Source organism: Felis catus, chromosome B1 (genome assembly GCF_018350175.1).
Source record: "Felis catus isolate Fca126 chromosome B1, F.catus_Fca126_mat1.0, whole genome shotgun sequence".
In the NCBI taxonomy this organism is placed as follows: domain Eukaryota; kingdom Metazoa; phylum Chordata; class Mammalia; order Carnivora; family Felidae; genus Felis; species Felis catus.
The window spans coordinates 58,793,458-58,821,335 of NC_058371.1; the positions used below are offsets into that span (position 1 = coordinate 58,793,458).

The following is a 27,878-nucleotide window of genomic DNA, read 5'->3' on the forward strand; positions in this document are numbered from 1 at the left end:
ATATGTGTTTAGGCACATGTGAACACATTGCTGTAAGATAAACTTCATGGTAGGAATCATCAGTCACTTTGGTTAAAATCTGTCATAAGGTAGTTCAAATGATTATTGTAAGTTAGTCTTCAAATAACTTGTGTAAGTCAGCATCCAGTCAAGAGAAAAAACACGTAATAATTTTATCAAGGGAAGTTTAATATAAATAATCAGTAACTATTTTTAGGGAATGAACTTTAAGGGATAAAGAACTCTAAAGAATATAGGAATAGCAGATCGTAGGAAGCAGCCACTCTTCCTAGGGCTGAGACAGAGTACCCAAAGAAGGAATAGACTTTGGAAGATCTCCCCAGTCCCATCCTTAAGGCTGAGATTCAAATTTTATTGGTTGTGGTATGGCTGTAAACCACTGGATGGTGGAGTTCACTGATGTGCCATAGGCCGAGGCTGGCAAACATGAAACTGTCCACTGTAGAGCTGATGAAGCTCCTGGGAACCTGCCTAGAGTGCCAGTGAAACGTACTGGGGAGCTGCTTGAAGGATCGTTGAATCTTCTGGGAAGCCTTTTGGAGTGCGGGTGGGAGTTGCTAGAGGTCGCTGAACTCTTTGGGTAGTAGGCTGGGGTGCCAGTTGGGTCACCAGCAGAATTTGGTGGGAAGCTGGCCTTGGGGTTGCTGCTAAAGTTCACAGGGAAGCTGGCACCAGCAAAACAATCCTGGCAGCTGCCCACAGGGTAAATGTCACTGTGTGTCCTACATGCAGCAGGAACAAGAAGAAAGGAAGCATGCTAATCAGGAATAGAGGTTGTTTTCTTCTGCATTGTCCTTCCAACATTGTCTGCTGACAAAGCTTAACATCATGATAGCAAGCAGAGAAGACGTGTTTATATTGTCCACTTTCTTCTCACAAGGAGGACAATGGAGGGCGAATTTGTGGCTGGGGGGCAATATAAGTGGCATACCAGTTTTTTCTTCTTCCTTCCCTCTTCCTTCCCTTCCTCCCTCCCTTCTGCCCTTCAGTATAACATTTATCTAGGCCTAATGGACCATTTCCATCATATCTTTTATTCCTCTTCTATAATCACCAGAAGCCCTGGACTCCAGACTTCTCCCTCTGGTCATAACCTAATCTGACCCCCACCCTCTGCATACCTCCCTAAACTCTTCCAGAAAGCCCTCTTGTTGCACATTATCAGCAAAATCCCTGTGTTCTACACTTCTTCACCTTTTTTGCTCTAAAACCTGGCTTGTCCCTGCACACACTATTGTGCAACTTTCTTACATAGTGACTATTTTCTCTCTAATCCCTTAATACCGCTGGGTCTAGAACTAGGATGAGGGAGGTGTTTTCCTTGCTTCTCACTGCAAGAGTCTCCCCTGCTCCCTAACTACCCCCCAAAGGTTTCTGAGGCTTTTCCTGCCAGACTATACACCTGTTAACCCTCTATGTTAGGTTCATCTGTAGACCCTCATTTTTTGAAAAGTTTAACACTTGACTCCCTGTCACTCTTCCCAACACTGTCTTAATTCTTGGTGGTTTCAGTATCCAAAACAATGATCCTTCCAATAGTACACAGTCTTTTATTTGTTCTCTTTCAGTGATTTTGTCCACCACCCTTAGAACTCTCACCTGTAGTCATACCATCACGTTTATCATTGTTGATAATAGCAACTCTTCCATAGTCTCAATTATAAGCATCCCATGACTTACCATTACTTCCTGTCTTTCCAGCTTACTCCTCAAGGACTCTACCTCCACAACTTCTTTGTCCTATTTGGATATATGGGTTTTACTAGTTGTTTTTTTTTTTCAGTGTCCCTCTCTTCATTTTTATTTTCCTGTTTTGGCTTAAAATCCATATTCTTTCATTATAATTTACAAAGCCTCACCTCTCTTGCCCTTGTCTTTCACTATCACAAATTACCTAGCAAAAACTAACTTTGTGAAATCCAACTCTCTATCTCTTTTGTGCCTGAACTCGGGCAGTGGAATGTGGTTGGAGAAAGCATACAACTATTCTGACTGGTCTCACTTTAGACTTATAACTAATAATGTCAAGTGAGCACCTTCTGGCCATCCTATTCTATTTCCTCAGTCTAATTACTCTCCCACTTTCTAGATGGTTATTTCATACCTTCTTGTTTTCCACTTCAAGCAAATGACCTTGCTTCCTCTTTTACTGAGAAAATAGAAGCAATTGGAAGAAAATTTTCCCATGCTCTCACTACCACTACTTGCAGTCAGTCATATTTGTTTATAAATATCTGCTTTTCATCCTGTTACTTTAAGTGATCTGTCTCTGGTATGATCTGAGTCAAACCTTCCTTTTTTTTTTTTTAATATATGAAATTTATTGTCAAATTGGTTTCCATACAACACCCAGTGCTCCTCCCAAAAGGTGCCTGCCTCAATACCCATCACCCACCCTCCCCTCCCTCCCACCCCCCATCAAAACCTTCCATTTTTTTAAGGTTTTTATTTAAATTCCAGTTAGTTAACATGCATATTAGTTTCAGGTGTACAATATAGTGATTCAACACTTCCATACAACACCCAGTGTTCATCACAACAAGTATACTCCTTAATCCCCATTACCTATTTAACTCATGCCTCCACCAACCTCCTCTCTAGTAACCATCAGTTCTCTGTAAGTGAAGAGTCTGTTTCTAAAATAAAAGAGAGAATCTGTTTGTTTCTCTTTCCCTTTGCTCATTTGTTTTGTTTCTTAAATTCATCCCTGCCATTTGTATATTATTTTTTATTATTTCTTTGCCTACTAAAGAACTCATACTCTTTTCTGCATATTTTTCCTATTACTGAATCATGTCTGTTAGCAATCAAATATGTTGTGTCTTCCTTCTTTAAAGCAGCAACAACAACAACAACAAAACCCAGACCCTTTCCTTATCTCTCATATCTCTTTCCAGCTACTTCCCTATATCTCTGCTTCCTTTAACAGCATAACTTTTCCAGAACATTGTTTATGCTGTCTCCACTTCTTCTCTTCTCATTTTGTCTTGAACCCATCCACTCAGGGCTTTGTCATGCCGTTATAAAACCGCTCTTGCCAAGGACATCGGTGAGCTTTGTATTATTAAGTCTAGGGGTCAGTTCTCTTCTTCCTCGGCCTCAGTTTTTGACTCACTTGATTACCCCCTCCTTCTTTAAATATTTCTTCACTTGAGTTCAAAGTACTGCACTTTTCTGATTCCCCTCCTACCTGATTGATTGCTTTTCTCAGCCTCCTTGGTAAGTTCCTCCTCCTGTTTCTGACCTCTCTACATGCTGAAATGCTTAAATACTCAGTCCTTGGGTATCTTTCCTCTTGTGCCATGCTCACTTTCTAATTAACAGCATCTGAAAACTGACACCCAGATTTTTATCTGCAGCCAATACTTCTTTCCTGAACTTGAGACTTACATCTGTCTTATCATCTTTAATTGAATTTCTAATAGGCATCTCAAAATTCACATGTGTAAAACTGAACTGCTGATTGCACATCCTCCACACATCCCTTCTGAATTTAGCAAATGCTAACTTCATTCTTCCATTTGTTCTCATCAAAGACTTCTGGAGTTATCGTTGACTACCCTTCCAACATCACGTTCTGTTGACTCTGCCTTCAAAATATATGCAGTGGTCTTGATTATTCCTCATTATTTCTGTCACCAAATTAGTCCTAGCCACCCTCACCTTTCACCTTGGTTATAATGTTTTGGCTGATCTCACACCTTCTAAAATTAACTTCAGTCTGTTCTCACTTGAGCAGCCTAATACTTCTTTTACCATGAAGGTCAGATCATTGCACTTTACTGCTTGAAACTTTGCATTGGCTTTTCATTTTACTCAATAAAAGCCAGAGTCCTTATAGTGGTCTGCAGAGCCCTCTGATGCCCTTATTACCTCTCCAAGCCTTGTTTTCTACTCCCCCATTTGCTACCTACCTACCTCCAACCCCAGCCTGCATTCTAATTAACTTTGTTGCCTTCAAACATTTCAAGTACTTATCTGAAAATGTGTTTTTACTTCCTATTCTCCTTTCCTAAAGGACTGTCCCTTAAGAAGACTGAGCAGTTTTCTCCTTAACTTCCTTCAGATTTGTATTCAGAACTCAATTTATGAATAGAGCTTTCATCCTTGATCACTCTGTGTCATTTAACTGTCCCTCAACCCTACCCCCACAGTTTTATCTTCATTGTGCTTTATTTTTCTTCACATTATAACTATCTAATGCACTGTGTATTTCTTGTTTATCGCTAGTCTTTTTTATTTCAGTGTAAGCTCCGTGAAAGCAGGAATTTCTTGCTTGTTGTTATGTTCACTGGTTCCTGGCAAATGATTCTTGGCAAGGAGTAGGCACTCAATAAATACTTACTGCATAAGTGAATAGATTAATGAATAGGAACTTAGATTTTGTCAAGTCAGTCAAATGTTAATTCTTTAAAAGAATGAATAACAACAAAAAATTGTAGTAAAACTATTTACAAAAGCCTTTTTGTTACTGTTTTTTAGCAAATTGATAAATAATAAAAAAATAAAACCTAGAGACGAAAACAATGGTCAACTTTCTTGAGAACACTGGAGTGTGTCTTTATTCTATGAGGTGAAGACTGGAAAAAAAAAGTTTTAATAACTGTTTTCTTTAGTTATATAAATAGTCTGCTAAGATTATTATCAATAATAGCACTAAGGATACTAACAATTAAGATAATTCCTTTACCTGTCCTACCCAAGAATTCAAATCTAAGCATCATTAGACCCAGGCTTATTGACATAAAAAAAACAAAATATATTCATGTAGCAAACATTCAGTGGCAAAGTACTGCCCTACCAAATAAATGTTATATTCACGTTTGTGTATTGAACACTTTCCAGAGCCTGCATTCAATCCACCAATGTCAATAATGCTCCAAAATTGCAAGTCTGATCTAAATTGGACTTGGCATTAGTTAATGACTAGTATGTACTTTTTTCTTTCTTTTCGTTATTCATTACATATCCCTTCTTCCTTTTTAAATGTTCTTTTTTTCTTTGACTCTCTTTCCTGTGTAGGTACATGTGATATCGATACTGTATTATTATGTGAGCACTTGGAGAATACAAAGTAAAGACTATATTTCTTTTGCCCTCACATGTTACAGTTTAACTAGAGTCGTAGGCCTGAGAAAAGGCAAAGGGAGCAATTTGTATGGTAACTGTTCACATTGTTAGCTTGTAGGTTAAAGAATGTAATATTGGCATTATTTCCTGGAACACTACTATGCTGGCAGTGTGAATTGATGTTTATAGTTCTGGATTGTTCTAAGGGACTTAGGGAACACTAGGATAAATTTTTTTCCAGAGGCTTTTCTTGTTTCTCCCCCAGTTGTCCCTTTTACCCTCTAAAAAACAGGAAACAGGACAGTAACTCCTTTAGTACCTCATATGTATCTTCTTAATGCTGTTTTATTAGACTGTCATCTCTCTGAAGTTAGGGGCTGTGTTTTACATTTTGCACAAAGTGAGTGTTTAATAAGACTTTTTAAAAAAATCAGTGAATAGGGGCGCCTGGGTGGCGCAGTCGGTTAAGCGTCCGACTTCAGCCAGGTCACGATCTCGCGGTCCGTGAGTTCGAGCCCCGCGTCAGGCTCTGGGCTGATGGCTCAGAGCCTGGAGCCTGTTTCTGATTCTGTGTCTCCCTCTCTCTCTGCCCCTCCCCTGTTCATGCTCTGTCTCTCTCCGTCCCAAAAATAAATAAACGTTGAAAAAAAATTTAAAAAAAAATCAGTGAATAAATGAGTAAATGAAATGAATTCCAGCTTAGGCTGTGTGCCACCATTGCCATCTTGCTGAGGGCCACTCTGTTGCAACAGCCACAGTCTCCTATGCCAGCCCTTGAGGCCTCCTGTACCTGGATCTGGGCCCTGGTTCCCAGCTGCACTGTCATGGGCCACTGTCCAGTCAGTTCACTGCTACTCCCCTGAGTCACATGAGACAAATGAGGAGTTTGATGCCCACTGGATAACATACTTCAACAAGCCAGATACTGATGCTTGCGAATTGAGTAAAGGGATGAACATGCTTGTGGGCTGTGACCTGGTTCCAGAACCCCAAATCATTGATGCCGCTTTGCAGGCATTCAGACAGCTAAAGGATTTTGCTAGTGCATATCACATCCTAGAGGTTAGGACAAAGCAGAACCTCATAAGGAAATCTACTTCTGTGTCATCCAGGAACTTAGACCAGCTTTAAATGAACTGGAAATCTGCATTCCAGAGGAGCTGGGCCTTGACAAAGTGTAAACCTCATGGATGGCTTCTCAAGGATTTATTCATAATGCTGCCTGATTATAGAAAATACTGATAATAACATATTACTTTATTTGAACAAGTTTTCCTCTATTGAGTACCAAACGATGTCATGGTAACTAGAACTTTAATAAAAGGGAAATGAGTTTGTACTGAAAAGGAAAAAAAAATCAGGAAAGTAATATTCTTTAATATTTTAACAGTACTTAATAGGGTTAAAGGCCAGATAACAAGTCTGCTTTTAGGTACAAATAAGGCCAGTGTTGTTGAGTTTTTATTCTCAGTGCTTAAAGGTGACTACTTCAGTGTGAGGTCATGAAGAGAAAGCTTTAGAGCATTGAAATCAATTTATTTATTTATTTATTTATTTTTTAACGTTTATTTATTTTTGAGACCGAGAGAGACAGAGCATGAACGGGGGGAGGGTCAGAGAGAGGGGGACACAGAATCTGAAACAGGCTCCAGGCTCTGAGCTGTCAGCACAGAGCCCAATGCGGGGCTTGAACTCATGGACCACGAGATCATGACCTGAGCCGAAGTCGGACGCTTAACTGACTGAGCCACCCAGGTTCCTTGAAATCAATTTTTTTATATACATGTGTAATTCTTGAGATGGAAACTTCATTTGTGTTACAGTTTTTGGTTCTTCAAAGTAATTTAAGTAGTATAACTTTGATTTGCAGGTTTTTTTTTCCTACAAAGTATGTATTCTAATAAATGTGCTGTAGTCTTTTAGAATAGTTTTGAGAGTTAAGGAAAGTAACATTCCCATTATCCAAACACTGCATTTAATTTAAATTAATTTTGTGGTTGGCCCCTCCACATTTGTATTCAAATATACGTTGCCTGTATTTTTCATGTGTATCTGATAGTTTATAGATAACTTGTTATGTTTTAATTTAATATTATATATACTTAATGTAAATGTTTATTATTACCATCAGTGGTTGTATTATAATTCACTGATATGAAGTCAGATTGATTACATTCTTATAAACGTCTCCTTTGTTTTGATTTAATGAGATATAATTGACATATAATACTATATTGGTGTCAGGTATACCATAGACTGATTTGTCATTTGTGTACATTGTGAAATGGTTACCATAATAAGTCAGTCTGTCACCTTACTAAGTTCATGCAGTGTTTATTGACTCTATTCCCCTGTTCACATTACCAACCCATGATTTAATTATTTTATAACTGGAAGTTTGTACTTCTTAATTCTCTTCGCCTAGTTTGTCCCCTACCACCCTCCCTCCCCCCCCCCCCCCCCCGACCTTCCCTTCTGGTAACCATCAGCTTGTTCTCTCTAGCTATGAATCTGAGTTTTGTTTTTTGTTTTTTAGATTCCACATATAAGTAAAACCATGCAGTATTTGTCTTTCTCTGACTTTTTAACTTAGCATCATACCCTCTAGGTCCATCTGTGTTGTCATATATGGTAAGATTTTATTCCTTTTTTATGGCTGAGTAGTATGCCATTGTATATATACACCACCTCTTCTTTATCCATTCATTTACTCTTGGACACTTGGGTCATTTCCATATCTTCACCATTGTAAATAATGCTGCAGTGAACATAGAAGTACATATATTGTTTCCAATTAATGTTTTCATTTCTTTTGGATAGATACCTACTAGTAGAATTACTGGGATCATATGGTAGCTCTAGTTCTGTTTTTTTGAGGAACCTCCATTCTGTTTTCTGTAGTGACTGCACAAATTTACATTTCCACCAGTAGTGCTCTGAGAGTTGGTTCCCTTTTTTCCACATCCTTGTCAACACTTATTTCTTGTCTTTTCGATACTGTCCTTTCTGACTAGTGTGAAGTGATAGCTCATTGTGGTTTTGATTTGTATTTCCCTGATGATAGTGATGTTAAGCATCTTTTCATGTGCCTATTTGATGAGTTTCTTTAATGTCATGTGTAGTTTTTTTTCTCATTTTCTTTTGTGCATTTACTATAAGCTCTTGCATTGTGGTATTGTGAGATTCACATTATATCATCTTGACATGTATGAGAGCTTAGGTTGATAGCAACTTAAATTTGAACACCTTCCAAAACTCTACATTTTTCTTTCCCCTCCACATGTTATATTTTTAAGTCACTCTTATGTTTTTCTTATTTTATGTATCCCTTAACTAATTATTATAGTTAATTTTACTTTTTTCTTTCAAGCTTTTTAGTATCTTTGTAAGTGATTAATCCTATCTTTGCCATTTCTAGTGAGATTTTTACTTTTGATGTCTTCATGTTATTAATTATTGCCATTTCAGTTGAAAGAAATCCATTTATTAAAACACGGGGACAGGACCCATGGCCAGAAAGAACTGCTCTGGGGTTATAAGGAGTGACTGGTTATATACTGTGGAGTTGGGGAGAAAGAGCCAAAAGGGAGGTTTCCAAAACGAATTTCATATGCTAAAGAAGACTCTTAAGATATTGGAGGCCTACCTATTGTCAAGCTAAGGTTGTTTTTCCCTCTAGCAAAACGTTAACATTAAGACTGTAGAGAGTTCCTAGAGGAATGTTTTACTCTCCCTGCCTCAAGTTTTTGCCATTGGGCAGTAAATTTAATTTTATCTACATTTTCTTTTCCATTTTGCCACATCAGCACCAGTACACTTGGGGGTGTTTTGGGGCAGCTGGAGTTGAAATAGGCGTCAGCTGGGAGGTCCCATAATACCGTGCACCAGGGGTGCCCTAGTAAGCTGTCTGAAGCCAGAGTGTTCTGGGCCTGGAGTGTCAGGGTGCTTTGCACACCTATGTCACCTTGACACAAAAGCTGGAGCTATAGTAAGTGCTGACCAAGGGTGTCGTGTTCACGGCCTGGTGGCTGCGTTGATGTGGGTTAGAGGTCCAGGGTCCACTCAGGAGGCAGGCCAGCTTACTAAAGTGGAGGGGGAGTGTAAACTGTGTTGCTCACTAGCCCCTCTGTCTTGGCCCAGAAAGGATATGAGCAGCTCTCCTGCCCTTGGTAGAGTTTTAGGGCTGGCTCTTTTATGTGCTAGTTGCTCTTCTGAAGCCCCAAGCCTCTGGGGGATGGTGTGGAGTAGGGACCCAGGGCATGCTGAGGCAAGTAGGCAAGTGTGGCTTTCTGTCTGTACTCCAGGGCAGACCGATTTGCTCCTAGCTCCTCAGTACTATCTGTCCCCACTGTAGTTCTCAGCATTGGGGTGGGGATTCCCTGTTTTTGTTTTTGTTTTTTACCATGTCTTTGTCTCTTTTGCTGTTCTGTCTTTTGCTGTGCAGAAGCTGTTCAGTCAGCCCTCAGTTCTTCAGGAGGAATTGCTCCATAATAGGTATACATTTGGTGTGTTCATGGAGGAGGTGAAAGCTTTATAATGAGAAGTTTATAAGAAAAACCATAAACACTTAATGATATTGTCTATCATTTGCAGTTGTAAAAATTTAAACTAATAATGTATTAAGTTATTACTACCCAACAAATTTTGGGAATATTTTCATAGAAACTTTCTTTGCTCCAGTTCCTGTAATAATGTTATATATTTTTTTAAGATTCTGTTATTGTGCCACCAGAGGGAGCTCTATGAATATGTTTTAGTGTTTTGGTTCAGATTTTTTTTTTTTAATTTTTTTTTTTTTAACGTTTATTTTTGAGACAGAGCATGAATGGGGGAGGGTCAGAGAGAGAGGGAGACACAGAATCTGAAACAGGCTCCAGGCTCTGAGCTGTCAGCCCAGAGCCCGATGTGGGGCTCGAACTCACGGACCACAAGATCATGACCTGAGCCGAAGTCGGACGCTTAACCGACTGAGCCACCCAGGCGCCCCTCGTTCATATTTTTAAAAAGAAACACAGAACAAAACATTTGTCTTAATATGGATGTTTTATGTTACCATATTTTTCTCTTCTCTATAGATACAGTTGAAAATACCTGTGTGACAAAGAAACAGCTTGATATATATATTTTTAAGTTTACTTATTTATTTTGAATGAGAGCAGGGGAGGGGCAGAGAGAGAGGGAGAGAGAGAATCCCAAGCAGGCTCTGCTAGCACAGAACCTGAATCGGGGTTCAAATTCACAAACTGTGAGATCATGACCTGAGCTGAAACCCAGAGTCAGAAACTTAACCGACTGAGCCACTTAGGGACCCCAGCTTGATATTTTTATTTCACAAATATTTGAGTATCTTGTATATGTGGTAATGGAGCATTAAAAGATGAATATAATCGGTGTCTTCATTTAACTTACCTAAGAGTATGTAGGTGTGTTAATTAAACATTCTCTTCTTACTGCTCACTATTGGGTAATCTGTTTAAAAGCTGTTTGTTTATAGTGAGATCTGTGTTACTTGTGTTAATACATTTAATGTTTTGTTGTTGTTGTTTTCTTTTTTAATTTTGAGAGAAAAAGAGAGAGAGAGAGAGAGAGAGAGAGAGAGAGAGAGAGAGAGAGAGAGGAGACCATGAGCGGGGGAGGGGCAGAGAGAGAGGGAGAGAGTGAATCCCAAGCGGATTTCACTCTCAGCAGAGAGCCTGACGCAGGGCTCTATCTCACCACCATAAGATCATGACCTGAACTGAAATCAAGAGTCAGATGCTTACCTGGCTAATCCACCCAGGTGTCCCCTTTGTTAATATTTTTATTTAAAAAAAAATTTTTTTTTCAGCGTTTATTTATTTTTGGGACAGAGAGAGACAGAGCATGAACGGGGGAGGGGCAGAGAGAGAGGGAGACACAGAATCGGAAACAGGCTCCAGGCTCTGAGCCATCAGCCCAGAGCCTGACGCGGGGCTCGAACTCCCAGACTGCGAGATCGTGACCTGGCTGAAGTCGGACGCTTCACCGACTGCGCCACCCAGGCGCCCCATCCCCTTTGTTAATATTTTTAAATTGTTTGGTGTTGTGGTTCACAGATGTTGAAACCAGTGCTAGACCTGATAGATTGAGTTAACCTGTGTAACCTTTCAAAATATATAATGCAGAGCTCTATGTCCAGAAATTATGATTCTGCAACTCTTAGGGTTATGTATATTTTTAAAATAGCTTTACTGAGATTTATTTCACATACTGTACAATCCACACATTTATTTAAAGTTTAGAATTAAATAGTTTTAGTGAGATCAGAGTTGTGCAGCTATCACCACAATCAGTTTTAGAACAGTTTCATCATCAAAAAAATTCTTTTCCCATTAGCTTTCGCTGCCCATTCTTCCCCTTAACCCCATTGCCCTAGGCAACCACTAATCTACTTCTGTCTCTGTAGATTTTCTTATTCTGGAAATTTCATGTAAATGAAATCATATAACACATGGTCTTTTGTTACTGGCTTCTTTAACTTAGCGTAATGTTTTCAAGGTTGTAGCATGTATCCATGTTGTAGCATGTATCAGTACTGCATTCCTCTTTATTGCCCAATAATATTCCTTCTTATGGAAGGAATGGAAGGAGTATGTATTTTTACAAAAATTCTGTGTAACATTCCCCACTAGTTTAAATTTTATATACATAGCATGCTTTGAAATATTAACTGCGTGTTTATAATACTATGAAGAGCATTATCTCCAATTGTATTTTTTTCTTACACGTCAATAGCAGTGGCCCCAGTGGCCTCCCTCGACTATTTTAAAATTTTGGGTTGCTTTTAGTGATGGAAAAGTCTGTTTTGGAGGTAAAAAATGGGTCCTTTTTTTAGTAATAGATGGAAATAAAACCAACTATACATACTGTGTATCTTTACAGGGTCTGGATGTGAACTGTATTTCTTACTCTTGGTTACTTTCAGAAAAAATTCAAAAGTTACTTTTCTTTAAATATTTCACTATTATTGTCATTTCATTGACCCTAGTGCCATTTCTGGAGGTAAGTGCTGAGATACATGGTTAACTTAAGTGAAACTTGAAGTAACTAGCCAAAATTGGCAGTTAGGAGTTAGGACCTAATAATATGGTGAGGGGGTGGGATGATTCTGGGAATCTACCACTTGGGTCTTCTCATGTAGTAAACTCACTGTTTGGTTACTTATGGTGTGAGATTTAGTACCACTTACTGCACTGTTTTGCAGCTTTAAGCTAACTTAGACTGTATCAGTAAAATGGATTTGGTTTAGGGGCACCTAGCTGACTCAATGGTATGTAAGCATGTGACTCTTGATCTCAGGGTTGTGAGTTCATGCCCCACATTGGGCATAGAGCTTACTTAAAAGAAGAAATTAAAATGGATTTGGTTTATGATGGTCATGAATTAAACTGGCAAAGCACATTATAAAAAGAATCATTCATATTTTATCAGGTTATCAATATGCTGGGTAGTGTAATATACTAAATAGCATTATTTTATTGTGCTCATATTAAATAATGTATCCATTAAAATAAATTAGTTGCATTTCATAAGGAGAAATTCTATATCATGTTGCTTTCTGAAGAAGAAATCAAATATCTTCTGAAATCTTACTATAAATAAAGTTTGTGTCTTCCTGGTTCTTTTTTATTAATTTTATTAACTTCATATTAATTCACAATCATTTATTTTATTCTGAGTTGCCTTTTAGAATTTTAGTGCTTATCTCCGGATAATTTTATAAAATTTAGAAAACTGAAATAATGATTGGTATATAAAAGTAATTTCATAACATTGGCTTTTGCTAAAAGACAGCTGCTATTGATGTGGAATTGTTACCAAAAGCACATTTTAAAAAAAAGTTTATTTATTTTTGAGAGTGAGAGCACATGTGTGAGCAGGGGAGGGAGGAGGAGCAGGGAAAGAGAGAGAGAGAGAGAGAGAAGGAGAGAGAGAGAGAATCTCAAGCAGGCTCCTTGATATCAGCACAGAGCCTGACATAAGGCTTGATCCCACAAACTGAGATCATGACCTGAGACAAAATCAAGAGTTGGATACTTAAATGACTGAATCACCCAGTCGCCCCCACCCAAAGACACTTTTCATGATTTAATAAGTTAAATTAATAAAATTTAATATTATTTTGATAATGTAAATGATCATTGAAGTAATTTTTTTTGAAGTACTTTTTTAAAATAACATTTTCGGGGCACCTGGGTGGCGCAGTCGGTTAAGCGTCCGACTTCAGCCAGGTCACGCTCTCGCGGTCCAGGAGTTCGAGCCCCGCGTCAGGCTCTGGGCTGATGGCTCAGAGCCTGGAGCCCGTTTCCGATTCTGTGTCTCCCTCTCTCTCTGCCCCTCCCCCATTCATGCTCTGTCTCTCTCTGTCCCCCAAAAAATAAATAAACGTTGAAAAAATTTTTTTAAAATAACATTTTCTTTCCTTTATAATTAAAATCAACAGGGCATCTTTAGTGGGGGTGCCTTGGGTGGCGCAGTCAGTTGAGTGTCTGGCTCTTGCTTTCAGCTCAGGTCATGATGTCGCAGTTTGTGAGATTGATCCCCACATCGGGCTCCGTGCTGACAATGTGGAGCCTGCTTGAGAGAATCTCCCTCTCTCTCTGCCCCTCCCCTGCTTGCTAGCCTTCTCTCTCAAAAATAAATAAACATTTAAATAAATAAATAAATAAATAAATAAATAAATAAATAAATAAATAAAAATAAAATCAACAGAGCATCTTTATATATAAAGTTAGGTTGTTTATTTGAGATTTTTCTTGTTTCTTGAGGTAGGCCTGTATTGCTGCAAACTTCCCTTTTAGAACAGTTTTTGCTTTATCCCAAAGATTTTGGATTGTTGTGTTTTCATTTTCATTTGTTTCCATGTATTTTTAAATTTCTCTGAATTCTTGGTTGATCCTTCATTATTTAGTAGCTTATTATTTAGCCTCCTTGTGTTTGTGTTCTTTCCAGATTTTTTCTTGTGATTGATTTCTAATTTCATATCATTATGGTTGGAAAGGATGCATGACATGGTTTTAATCTTTTTGAATTTATTGAAACTTGTTTTGTTGCCTAACATTCTGGAGAATGTTCCATGTGCACTTGAAATGGGTGTGTATTCTGAAGTTTTTGGTTGGAATGTTTTATGTGTATCTGTGAGGTCCATCTGGTCTAATGTGATTTTCAAAGCTACTGTTTCCTTGTTGGTTTTCTGTCTGGATGATCTATCTATCCATTGATGTAAATGAGTGTTGAAGTTCCCTACTGTTGTATTACTATAGGGATAATATATTTTGAAACAGAGTCATGGCAGTATTGACTACCTTTTTCTTATTTTGAATTTCCTTAAATTTGAATTTTTTTTCAAATGAGTACCTTAAAATCCTTATCTAATTTGTAGTTTTACTTTTTGTCCAGGCCCATCAAATTCCAGTGAAGAAAGTGAATCCTGGAGAAGAAAGGAGGAAAATGTTTGAGGTATAAAGACATCTGTCTGCTTATTTTAAAGCTTTGCAAAAACAATTACAAGAAAAGAAACAAAATCTTATAAAACCTCCAAACCTTTCCTCCTTATTTCTTTCAAACAGAAACCTTTAACTTAAATTCTTTTTTTTTTTTTTTCCCTAATCTCTCTGGGCATACCTCTACTATTGGTGCACTAACTTTCCTTATGAAACCAGAAAAAAGTAGCAATTATTTTTGATGAAACTGTTCTTTTTTTATTTAAGGAAGCAGCAAGAAAGAGAAGGTTGGAATTTATTGAAAAAGAAAAGAAACAAAAGGATCAGGTAGTTTTTTTGCTTTTATTTTTCTTCCCTTGCCAAGTTGTAGATGATAATAGTTTTAAGAGCTCTAAGAAGTTTGTCTTTAAAATTGTTACAGATTAGTTTAATGAAGGCTGAACAGATGAAAAGACAGGAAAAGGAAAGGGTAAGAATAATCCATTTTTCTTGGTACGTTCCACCTCCTCCTCACACACTTACTTTTTTTTCCAAAGGAATACACTGATTTCCATTGTATTAGTAAATGTATTTCATGTACTTTATATTAAATACTTGAAATTGTGTTTTGTTTGTTTCTTTTCCCCGAAAGTTGGAGAGAATAAATAGGGCCAGGGAGCAAGGATGGAGAAACGTGCTAAGTGCTGGTGGAAGTGGTGAAGTAAAGGTAGGCATTTGATATCAGTATGGTTACACTATTGCAGTGTTTTCTCCAGTTTCACCATGCTCTTTGAAATGTATATAATTGGCTTTTTTGGTGGGGAAAGGATTAACTTCATACCTAAAATTCTTCTTCTATTATGAATTCTTAGTTTTCCTGCATGTACTTCATATATAACTTGTATTGATAACTAATATCTGGCACAGTTAAAATTGCTTAAAAAGTTTGGTGTGGAGGCTATGATATACCTTTTTTTCCAGAAGAATCTTTTTTAAATCAAATAAAGTTTGTCACACCTCTGCCTTAAATCCTTCTGTTGCTTCATCTAGCCTTAAGGATTAAGTTTTCATAAGGTCCTTGTTACTCTGGCCCCTGCCAGTCTTTCCAAGCTCATCTCCATCCCTTCCCTACCACACACTGTGTGCTCAAGTGAGGCTGAACTAAAGACCATATTTTGTAGTTTCCTTATTCTGTGTAGTCTGCCTGATTTCTGTCTTTGTACTGTGTTTCTTTTTACTTGATAGCATGCCTCCCTGCCTCCTCACTCTCACTCCAACATCCAACCCATTTACCTAGGTAACAAATTACCTAGCTAGCCAGTTACCTAGTTATGTTAATTCAAACATTTCTTTTGGGTAGATCCATACTATATAACAAATGGCAAGTTACTTTTCTGAGACTTCTTCATTTAAAAATAAAAAATTCAAGAATAATGCCTGGAGTGTGATTAGCAAGGATTCATAGGTTAACTTCTTGTTTCTTTCTTTGTTGTGCTTATCTGAATCCTATATTTCCTCTTTTGCTCTTGTAGCATTCTTTACATATCTATGATAGGCCAAATTCTAAGATGGCCCTCCAAATTTCTGATTCCTAGTGTAGATACCTTGTATTCCCTCCCCTTACGTGTGGGTGGAACCTGTGAATATTGTGGTGTTATAGCTCCATTGATTAGGTTATGTTACATGGTAAATGGTAATAGGATAGTCACTCCTGTGATTACCATTGACATTTGATGAGATTCCTTCATAGAAGACTAGAGAGGAGAAGAAAGTCTGAGAGACATGCTTCTGCTGGCCTGGAAAAAAAAGCATTCACATGGCAGGGAAGTATAGGTGGCCTTTAGGAGTTGATAGTGGCCTCTGGCTAACAGCTAGCAAGAAAGTGGTGACCTTAGCTATTACAGCCACAAGGAAGCGAATTCTGCCAGGAACTAGTGAACTTGGAAGAGGATCCTGAGCTTCAGATGAGAATTGTCCTGGCTGACACCTTGATTGCTTCCTTGTGAGATCCTGAGCAGGGGACCCAGCTAACTAAGTCCAGACTCGTGAGCCAGGGAAACAGTGAGATAATAAATGGGTATTGTTTGAAACTACTAAGTTTGTAGTGATTTGTTACACAGCAATGAAAAAGGAATAAACTGTTTTTCCTCAGTATTATAATTTTAACATATGTTACCCAGTCAACTTTTAGTTAACGATGTTATTTAGGTGCCCAATAGAGTTATCAAATTGACTTGATTACCATTTTTACTTCTTTTCTCCAAAAGTTATGATTTGAATAAAAGTTTTATGTAGATATGTGTGTTCTGTCCTGGTTTTCTTGATTTTTCATATTACGTATTAATAATTCAATAAGTTTTTCTAATTCTGTATTAATATATTACAGGTTGTAGTAATATAATTTTATCTTTAAAATTATACTTTACCATTTTTGTACTTCACTATCTACTCTACTCTGAAGTAGAACTTCTGAATGATAAGGAATGACTCCGAATTCAGCCTATTCTAAAATGACTAACTCTGTATCTTACGCAGTTGGAAAGCAAAACTTAACAGTTGAAGTGTGGGCCCTCACATTTTGTCAAGCATTTTATATCAAGTCCATGACTAGTGTTGAGAATTTGATTATTTTTTCTTTTCCTTTTGAATATATCTGCTGATATGCAATAAAATATCTTTTTTCCTGTGATGTTTAATATTTAATCCTAAAGTCCTATCAATGTTGTTTGATAACTGATTGAGACAGTTTTTCAACAGTATTAGATAGTATGTATTTAATAGGTTTCTGCTTTACTTTATAAATTTCTGTGATGCTTTCGTTAAGGATTAATAAAATTATTTCCCATGACATAAAGCAAATTCTGTTAGTTTCTGTACTTATTCCCATGGGGTTTGAAATATTTAACTTCTTAGGCTGTTTGATTTCTGCGCAGGTGATAAGGACCTGGAGGCTCAGTATAATGTCAGTCAACTTAAAGAGATCCCTTAAATAAAGATAAAACAGAAACTAAAGGGTATATTTAAAAATTAATACTATTATTATAAACTGCTAAATAATAAGGCATTATTCACAGTATAATCAGTTGTCTTTGATTATTTACTATCTGTAAAATCTGGGACTTACTGCTTCCAGTAATGGATGATATGGATATCATCCATATCTGATTTATTTCTTATGAATGTGGTTTTTTTTTTTAATTAGGAAATGTTCCACATACATAATTACATCATATGGTAATCATAATGTGTAAGAGGCATATCAGTGGTTTGAAACTATATTGCAGGAAAAACACATTGGAATACTACTCAGCAATAAAAATGAATAGCCTGTTAATACACGCAACAACATGGATCAATCAAAAACATTATACTGAGTTAAAGAAGCCAGACAGAAGAGTACATATTGTAGGATTTCATTTATATGAAATTATACAAAAGGCAGTCTAGTCTATAACAGAGAGCAGATCAGTGGTTGTTGGAATGAGGGGACATTGACTGCAAAGGAACAAAGATCATTTAGGGTGACAGATATGCTTTTGATTGTGGTAGTGGTTATACAGGTGTATATATTTGTCAAAACTCATTAACATATGCTTATAATTAGGGAAGAAGGTGATTTTTGAAAGACAATATTGTATCAGTATTCTAGTACAGTATTTTCAGCATTGTTTTCAATATAAACATCTTCAGAGATGTTAGCATACTTTTCATTTTTGCTAAAGAGAAACATTAGAAGACTCAAATTCAGGTCAAGGTGATATTAGCACTAGACTAAACTCAGAGAGTAGCCAATCTCATAGGAGATACAACTGCCTTTTATCAGAATTCTGATTCTGATTCTTGCCTTGGGATGCACTTTTGAAGATATGTGTAAGGACTGCTTTAATGGAGTTTCCTGCCTAATTAGTTATCTTCCTATTTCTGACAACTTTCATCTCTTGCTACTCAAACATCTTATCTGTAGTCATCTTAGGCTGGTTTTTAAAAAACTCATGCTTTCTTATAATGTATGCAACTTACCGTGTCAAAATGTTGACACAAATTTTATCTCAGTGGGTACACTGAAATTTTTTGTTATTTGATTCCAGTAGTTTTCTTTGCATCATTTCTTTGCCAGATTTCTTCCTTCAGAAATTATTGCTTAGAAGTTCTTCTTTTACTTTACTTGTCAGTGTTCTGACTTCTATTCTCATCATTTCACACAAGAAAACACAAGAAAGGTTTTTTTATTTTTTTAACTGTTTTTTTTTTTTTTTTCAATGCGAGAGAATGTGTACACTCACACTCATGCCTGAGTGGGGAAGGGTGAGAGGGAGAGAGAATCTTTTTTTTTTTTTTTTTAATTTTTTTTTTCCTTTTTTTTCAAGGATTTTTATTTTATTTTTGGGACAGAGAGAGACAGAGCATGAACGGGGGAGGGGCAGAGAGAGAGGGAGACACAGAATCGGAAACAGGCTCCAGGCTCCGAGCCATCAGCCCAGAGCCTGACGCGGGGCTCGAACTCACGGACCGCGAGATCGTGACCTGGCTGAAGTCGGACGCTTAACCGACTGCGCCACCCAGGCGCCCCTGAGAGAATCTTAATCTTAACCAGTGTGGGGCTCCATCCCATGACCCTGGGATCATGACCTGAGCTGAAATCAAGAGTCGGTCACTCAACCGACTGAGCGAGCCATCCAGGCGCCCCCAAAACAGGTTTTTATTTATTTAAAAAAATATTTTTTTAATGTTTATTTATTTTTGAGAGAGACAGAATGCGAGTGGGTCAGGGGCAGAGAGAGAGGGAGACACAGAATCTGAAGCAGGCTCCAGGCTCTGAGCTGTCAGCACAGAGCCCAATGTGGGGCTTGAACTCACGAGCCATCAGATCATGACCTGAGCTGAAGTCGGACGCTCAACTGACTGAGCCACCCAGGCACCCCCAAAATGGATTTTTAAATGCTACCACTCAACTTTAGTCCTTTGAGTTTTATTTTCAGTATTGTTGACCTCTGCATTTCCTCTTGGTAGTGAAATTTTTTCACCATGACTTATGCAGCATTACACATTTACTTTTAACTCTTATCCTTGTCTGACATCTGTTTTCTGAGTTTTCCACATGCTTAAGTTCTTATGTCTCAGTGGTTGTGGCCTTATAAATCTGCCCTTACCCTGTGTTATTCCTGTAGAGAATCCACAAGTCCCTCCCCTTTTTCACTAATTGCCTTTCTTTGCTCCTAGGTTTGTGGCTTGGTGTCAGTGTAGTAAGCCTTCTGATTAGTTCCTCTACCTTCTTCTCTCTCCCATTCCTCTTTATCATGCATAATATGACTCACCTTCTTAAAAACAGTTTTCGTATTCTACACCTGTCAGAAAATTTATAAATGCTTTCTGTTGTTGTTTATTATATGAACTCAAACACCCAGGCTTGATAGCAGTTAGAGATACCAGCCTCTTGTGACTGATGCCTGCCTTCTAATCCTATTTGTTTGCATACTTTCTTCCTCCTCCTGCTGTCAACACTCAAATATTATACATACATAGCTCATTTTTACTTTAGTACCCTGGCTCATATTGAATCATTTAATCTCTCTGTTGTATTGCTTTCAAGGCTGGATTGAACAGTATCTTTCTCCAGTGCCATTTTTTTTTTTTTTTTTGAGGAATTTTTACTTCTGATAAGCTTTTTCTGTTTTGTGAAAGTCAGCTTCAGTACTTAACTACTTTAAAGTGTGCCTGCTACCATTCATTTACCACAGGCAGGAAATCGTTTTCTAGTTTTGTGCTTTGTTTCCCAACGTGTTTATAAACTAATTAAGGATAGATAAAATGTTTTGCTGTATTTTACATCTAGACTATGTTTCAGTGGTGTTTGTGTCTTTACTGTTTGTTGAGGGATTTGAGATCTATTAAATGCCATATGTAAATGTTTTTGTTAAGTATACTTTTGAGTGTTATAAAGGTAGGCTCTACCTTACATATGAGCTATACATATTTTAAACTTAATAGAATGGTACCATAAAATGTGTACTAGAAACTTGTTTCAAAACTTATTAAGACCAGACTTTTCAATATTTATGTAACTTTAGTGGCTTTTTATACTTTTGTTTGTTAAATTATACTTTATTCTTAGTAACAAGGTAGGCTACTTTTTGATTGTTAATGGTTATAACACAGTAGGAAAACATTTTGCTTTAAGCTGTATGTTTATTAATATGTTCAAATTAGGTCATTGCTTTTTAAAAGTCAAGTGTTGAAATAATTTTTTTCTTTTGAAGGTAGTATAGATCTTTTGGGTCTTATGAGATAAACATGTGAGAGCTGTTTGTTTAATTCCTAGGCTCCCTTTTTTGGCAGTGGAGGGGCTGTGGCTCCGTCACCTTTTTCTTCTAGAGGACAGTATGAACATTATCATGCTATTTTTGATCAAATGCAACAGCAAAGAGCAGAAGATAATCAAACTAAATGGAAAGGAGAAATATATGGCCGAAGACATCCAGAAAGGTATGGCTATGTTCTGCAGAAGTTGCTTATGCTTTGCTTCAGAGAAAATAATAAAAGTCATTGTGATGTGGAAAATTGTTGGGGTTTGGAGACAAAGGCCAAGAAAGAATTCTTGAGAAGTCTTCGGTGAAAAGAGTTGGTTTTATTAAAGCACGCGAATAGGACCCCTGGGCAGAAAAAGCTCCCTTGGGATTGTGAGGAGAGATTGATTACATACCTGGAAGTTGGAGGAGGTAAAGGCAAGGGGAGGTTTCCAAAAGGAAGACTTATAGAATACTGGTGGCCTAGCTATTGTGAAGCTAAAGTTGTTTTCCCCTCTAGCAAAGCATTAAATAATGGGGGGTGGAAGAGAGGGGAAAGTGGGTGATGGGCATTGAGGAGGGCACTTGTTGGGATGAGCACTGGGTGTTGTATGGAAACCAATTTGACAATAAATTTCATATAAAAAAAAAAGTCAGTTGGGAGTTCATGGAGGAATGTCCTACTCTGCCTGTCTCAAGTATTTGTCAGTGGGCTGCAGGTTATAAGGAAATTTAATTTTATCTATCATTTCCTTCTGCCTATGTTTCCCACACCAACTGTGCATGTTTATCTACAGAGGAATTTCACCTGGACTACATCTAGGATTTCCTAATGGGGCTATAGGTCATCACCATTTCCCAAATCCTGATGCTATTAGAAAATCTTTGAAAAGATTGAAGATTGTATCTAAACAAGCCAATACAAACAGGCTGAACTATGATGATCCATAAATTCATCCTCACGTGTAATTTTGTTTTATGTCATGTATAGCTTAGTACTTATACTTTTCAGATGTTTTCTGTATTGATTACACAGAATATGTCTTTGCCTTTTAGATGCAGTAATTTTCTTAGGTACAAATTTGGCCTTTGACTGCATGTGGCAAACATGCAGCTTTTTCATTTCAGCCTAATTTTTGTAGCTTATTTATATGTTATAGTCTGAGCATATGTAAAAGAACATGTGATAACTTTGAGCCAACATATGGTTATAATAATTTCACCCACTTGCTTTAAATAAATCTGAATATATTTAAATGGAATCACACTTTATGCAAAATTTCAAAGTATGCTTTTTTTGTTTTTTTTTTCCCATATCACTTAGAATCCCACTTTTTTCTCTTTGTTGTTTGTGCTTGTTTTCTCTTTATATTCATCTCTGATTTATGGCTCTGTGTGATCCTGTTCATCAGATTTTTCTTTTTCATCCATTGAATTAACTTAATGTGATAGCAGTCAGTAATTTTAATTTGCATGGTTCCTTTTGTCTTAAGAATGCACACATGATGGGGCGCCTGGGTAGCGCAGTCGGTTAAGCGTCCGACTTCAGCCAGGTCACGATCTCGCGGTCCGGGAGTTCGAGCCCTGCGTCGGGCTCTGGGCTGATGGCTCAGAGCCTGGAGCCTGTTTCCGATTCTGCGTCTCCCTCTCTCTCTGCCCCTCCCCCGTTCATGCTCTGTCTCTCTCTGTCCCAAAAATAAATAAACGTTGAAAAAAAAATTTAAGAAAAAAGAAAAGAATGCACACATGTTTATGGGGCATCTTGGTGGTTCACTCAGTTAAGCATCTGGCCCTTGGTTTCGGGTCAGGTCATGATCTCGCAGTTTGTGAGTTCAAGCCCCATATTGGGCTCTGTGCTGACAGCATGGAGCCTATTTTGGATTCTCTCTCTCTCCCTCTCTCTCTGCTTTTCCCCTACACATGCTTATACACAAAGGATCTCTCTCTCTCTCTCTCTCACTCTCTCTCCCAAAATAAATAAATAAACTTAAAAAGATGCATATGTGTTTCCTTAGATATTCCCATTTCTTCTATAAAATGGTTAAAAAGGAGCAGATACTGGGGCACTTGGGTGGCATAGTCAGTTAAGCATCTGCTCTTCGGCTCGACTCAGGTCATGATCTCACGGTTTGTGAGCTCGAGCGCTGCATCAGGCTTTGTGCTAATGCTGTGGAGCCTGCTTGTGATTTTGTCTCTCCCTCTCTCTGCCCCTCCCCAGCTTGTGCTCGCTCTGTCTCTCAAAATAAATAAATAAACTTAAAAAATGTAAAAAAAAAAATAGAACATGTATATAAAAAAGAGCAGATACCATTTTGTGAAAATTTAGTTATATTGCCTTCTTCTTGTCATTTTAAGGAGAATCCTTTCGAATGTAATAAAAATCTTTATGATCCCCCCCAGTTATAGAAGATGATTTAAATGTAGGTGAGCAGAGGTAAATAATTGAGGTGAACATAAATTAATTTTATGAATTATATACACTAGCCTGAAGTATTAAGCTAATTGTAGATTCTGTTTTTGAGAGAGGAAGGCTACTTACTCACAAATAAGCATTTTTTTTTTTTTTATGAAATGAGAAAGCAAATTTTGTTCATGGCTTTTATCCTGTGGTGTTATTTATCTTTATAGTATAAAATTTGGCTTTATTTAGTTTTATATTAATCAAATCTAAAATAAATATGTATAGTATGATGTAGAAAATGTTGGGGTTCTGAGCTGATGGCTAAGAAAGAATTCTTGAGACATCTTCAGTGTAAAAAGGTGGTTTTATTAAAATACGGAAATAAGACCTGTGAGCAGAAAGATCTGCACTGGGGTTGTGACAAGTGGGCTTAGGAATAGTGTAAATCTAAGGTATTTTGGAAACAAGGTTTCTAGGACCTTGAGGGGGATAGCTGATGTTAGGAAAAGGTCATTTATTACTGTTTAGTAAAAACTCAGTCATGAGACCTTTCAGATTTATATCAGGGGGCCATAAGCTTAGAGTATGATTGCCAACATATATGTTGGGAGGGTGGTTGAGATAAAAAGTTTCCAAGGGAATTTTTATACGTTAAAGTAGACTTACAGGATCCTGGAGGTCAGGATAATGTTAAGCTAAGATTGCCTTTCACCCTTAGCAAAGTGTCATCATCAAGGCAGCTGAGTTCCTAGAGGAATGTTACTCTGCCTGTTTGAAGGACTTGTCAATGGGCTATAAGCTGTAAGGAAATTTAATTTTTCATTTGCCTTTGTTTCCCACATGATAGTATAAAGAAAATAGAGAAAACCATGTTATGTTTCTTCACACTGTTCATCTTCCACAATGTTTCTTGATTCTGCACACTTGGAATGACAAACTGCACTAGGTTGGGCCATTTGCATCCAATTCCTATTATAACCTTGAAATGTTTGCATATATTTGAGTTTCAAATTGTCTTAAATGGCTCTGTTTCTCAGTTGCTTCTTCCAATATACCACATCTTCCATTCAATCTTTGTTTTGCATTAGATATATTTTCACTATTTTAATTTTCAGTTTTTAAATCATTTGTGGTTATAAGATCATTTTTATTTCATTTGTGTCAACTCTGTTGGCTTAGTGGTATTCAGATATATAGTATGCATTTTCTTATGTTGCATGAATTTATTGTTATTATTGATGGTAGGTATTATTGAACTCTTATTGTACATCAAGTTATATTTATTCATTACAGCAACCCTATGAATTAGTTATTATTCTTTTAGTAAAAATGAAGAAATTAGAATTTATAGAGATTTAAAACTTATGCATAGTCAGGCAGCTAGTAAGAAATCAAGAGTTCGGATTTAAACTAAATCTATCTGACGGTAGAATTCTTCTTAAACACTCTTATGAAGATACTACTCAAGATACTACTAGTGAATAAGGTAAAAAGTTATTGCTTTGGTTGGTTATAAAATTTTAAAATATTGGGTTAACATTAAAGATGATGCCAAGGATTGCATTAAGTTTCATATATACTCAGTGAATTTATTTTGGTTTTGTTTGAGGATATGGAAAACAGAAGAATTGGCCGACAACCAAAGATCATCAAGTGTCATATAATTTTCAAAAAACATAGTCTATAAACTAGACCAGTTTTCTTCATATTGATCCCTGGCAAGGTTAAAAGTGATGCCTGCAAACATCTTAGGAGGAAGTAGCAATCACTTGGACAAAGTATAAATCCACACAGAATATATTATGTCAAGTTGTTTTGTTTTGTTTTGTTTTGTTTTGTTTTTTAGGATTATAGGCTAGAACTTTAGTTCTCAAACTGTGTGGTGAGGCAAACTGGAGCATCATAGTGCCATGGATATTTTATAATTTTGAAGGGAAACACAACTACATCTGTTGGACAAAGCACAGACCACTACTCAAAACAGTTTGGTAGTAATTAATTAGTAAATGGAACTACTAGGTATTTCTGTTGGTCTAGAAGCATTGTGAAAAAATTAGATACCTCGTAGAGTAGGTGAACCAAAGCAATTTATTGTTGCCAGGGTGTCTCAATGTAGATAAGGTGAAGAAATATAAATAAAGATTGTTAGGTGGATTAGTAACTGGTTAAAGAATTACATGCAGAGGCTGCTGGTCGGTATTTTCATGTCATCCAAATAAAAATATGTAGAGGCTTGTCCTCCTCAAACTAATCTTCATTTTTAAGGGGTGCATTAAAAAACATTTAAAGGATACAGTCATCACATTTCCAGAAGATGTAAAGTGGAAAGAAATAGTAAATGTGTGGTATGATTGATCAGGAAACAAAATAATCTCAGTAGACCAGAGCTACTATGAACCTGAATTAGATATAATTTAACAGGAATAAATTTGATGAACTTTTGAGTCTGAAAAATTATCTGACCAAAAAATTTATACCTAGAAAAGGTTTATAAATAGCACACATTGAGAGAAATTGAGCTAATGACCCTTCCTTGGCCCCTGGATCAAATAATAGCCTTTAAATGGCCTACAAGGTCTCATAGAGGCCTGTATACTCCTTATTTTTGTGCTCCCTCTTTCTGTACTTCTGGGAGTGGAGAAGTAAAAGACATGTGTTTTCTCATCCTTGTTCCTTTGCATCTCCTGCTCCCTCTGCCTAGCATGACTTTGCCTGTGCCCATTTTGCCTGGCTAATAACTATTCATTATTCTGGCTTTCGTTTAGATTGGATTTATTTACTAGCTAAATAAAATACAATACAATACAATACAATAAAATAAAATAAAATAAAGGACCTGCTTGAGGAATTCTACTACCTTTTAATTTTGCCAAGTTCATTTTAAAAAATTTATCAGCCCTAATTCCATCCTTTGATAAAAGAATGGACATTTTGATGTGAAAAATGTAGATTGATGCCATCTTAGAATATAGATTATCCTTTTGGATTAAATAAATTTGGATTTGTAGAAAATATGTAGTCATTTCTTTATATTGTTGACAACTATTAAAAATTAGTGATAGAATACCACTGCTCAGAGAATGAACACTCGCTAGTCACAACTGCTGTTCTGAGCCTGAATTAGTTGGTCCTTTGGGGTGCTCTCACATCTTGACATATGAGTCTGTATAGTAGAAATAGGCCTGTATGAAGAGGTCTCGAGGCTGAGTTGAGCATCTCCTCCCTTGGTCATTGCTTGGATGGTTGCAGGGGGAGCTTTTTGGGTATCCTTCATCTCTCTCACCATTACTTTTGCATCTAATACTATCATCTCAAGTTTTTTTTTTTTTTTTTTTTTTTTTGTACATATTAATGCAATCGGGTCTCAACAAAACCTTGCCTTTGTCTCCCAATAGGGTAGCTTTACAGCTCCCCCCCCCTTTTTTTAGTGTGTTGATTTTACAGTTTAATACTGAGTTGTCCAATTTATTTCTTTTAATTTCAGATCCCGTAGAGGATATATTCACATAGGTTAAATTAGGGGAAAAGAAGCAAGTTTAAACATGTTTCAAAGGTTTGCTTCTCTCTTGCAAACTCCTTGTAAATGAAAAAGAAAAATAATAGAAAAGCCTTCAAGCTGGTATAATTGTGCTATAAGAATTTAAATGCCCTTATTTTTGGGGACACCTGGGTGGCTCAGTTGGTTGAGTGGCTGGCTCTTGATTTCAGCTCAGGTCATGATCTTGCAGTTTGTGTGATCAAGGCTTGCATCGAACTAGGGATTCTCCCTTTCTTTCTCCCCTCCCCTGCTCATGTGCTCTCTCTTTCAAAACAAATAAACTTAAAAAAACAAAGGCTCTTATCTTTCTTCTTTTTCTTTTTCTTTCTTTCTTCTTTTCTTTTCTTGTCTTTGCCCTTATCTTTTATACCTAGTCATCATTGGTAAGGAGAAGATTTAACTACTGTGTGTGTGATATTCTCCTAATTCTATGCTTACTAATACCCAGTGTCTCATATTTACATATATATCCTATTAAATGGATCAACAACTTTTACTCCTCCCTCATACTTAAGCTGTTGTCTTTGCCCCTCAATGTTTTGCTTTACTCAAAGGCATTTACTCCTTTTTTTCCTTGTTATCCTCAAGTCCCCCTTTAATACTGCTTCCTTTGCTTAGTTCAGAGCTGCTCACATATTTCCTGTTTTAAAAATACTAGAAGCTAACTATCTTGTCACATCCCTTTTATAGGATTCTTAACCAAACATTCATCCCTCTTTTCTCCCCTGTTTGCTCATGGGAAAAGGAAAGTCACAAGTGGCTTTTTTGTCTAGCCTTTCTGCTTGCCGAAGTGATACAGGTGTTTTGGAAAAACTGTGAAGTATAGGAGGGTTTTAGGAAGCAGGAATGGAAATCACTACTGCTGTCTACAGAGGCAGTTACTGTGAAGACTTTGATCTTTTTTTCTTGCACTTTTTCGTCATATATTTTTCCTTAGTCACTGGAGATCAAGTCATGTATACAAATTTGTATCTGGTGGGGTTTTTTTTTAATCTAACATTTTTTACTATAGCATTTTCCCATGCTGAAATCATTTGCAAGGGAATTTTGATGTCTGTAAGATTCCAGTGCCTGAATTACCATAATTTATCCATCATTTGTAATTTTTCACTTTTTTGGAATAT

General features: G+C 37.0%; 1 protein-coding gene across 11 annotated transcripts in view; it reads left to right on the top strand.

The window, feature by feature from the left end:
• The window catches only part of NEK1 (NIMA related kinase 1), a 228,338-nt gene that overhangs the window by 54,736 nt on the left and 145,724 nt on the right, over window positions 1-27,878 (top strand). For 9 of the 11 annotated variants that reach the window (XM_023252678.2, XM_023252680.2, XM_023252679.2 and 6 more), the window contains exons 13-17: window positions 14,509-14,568; window positions 14,820-14,879; window positions 14,974-15,021; window positions 15,184-15,258; window positions 20,851-21,014. In XM_023252678.2, coding sequence (XP_023108446.1) covers window positions 14,509-14,568; window positions 14,820-14,879; window positions 14,974-15,021; window positions 15,184-15,258; window positions 20,851-21,014 — 407 coding nt within the window. Of the gene's footprint in view, window positions 1-14,508; window positions 14,569-14,819; window positions 14,880-14,973; window positions 15,022-15,183; window positions 15,259-20,850; window positions 21,015-21,612; window positions 21,745-27,878 lie in introns of all 11 variants that reach the window. The other 2 variants (XM_045055687.1, XM_045055686.1) reach the window with 2 other exon arrangements.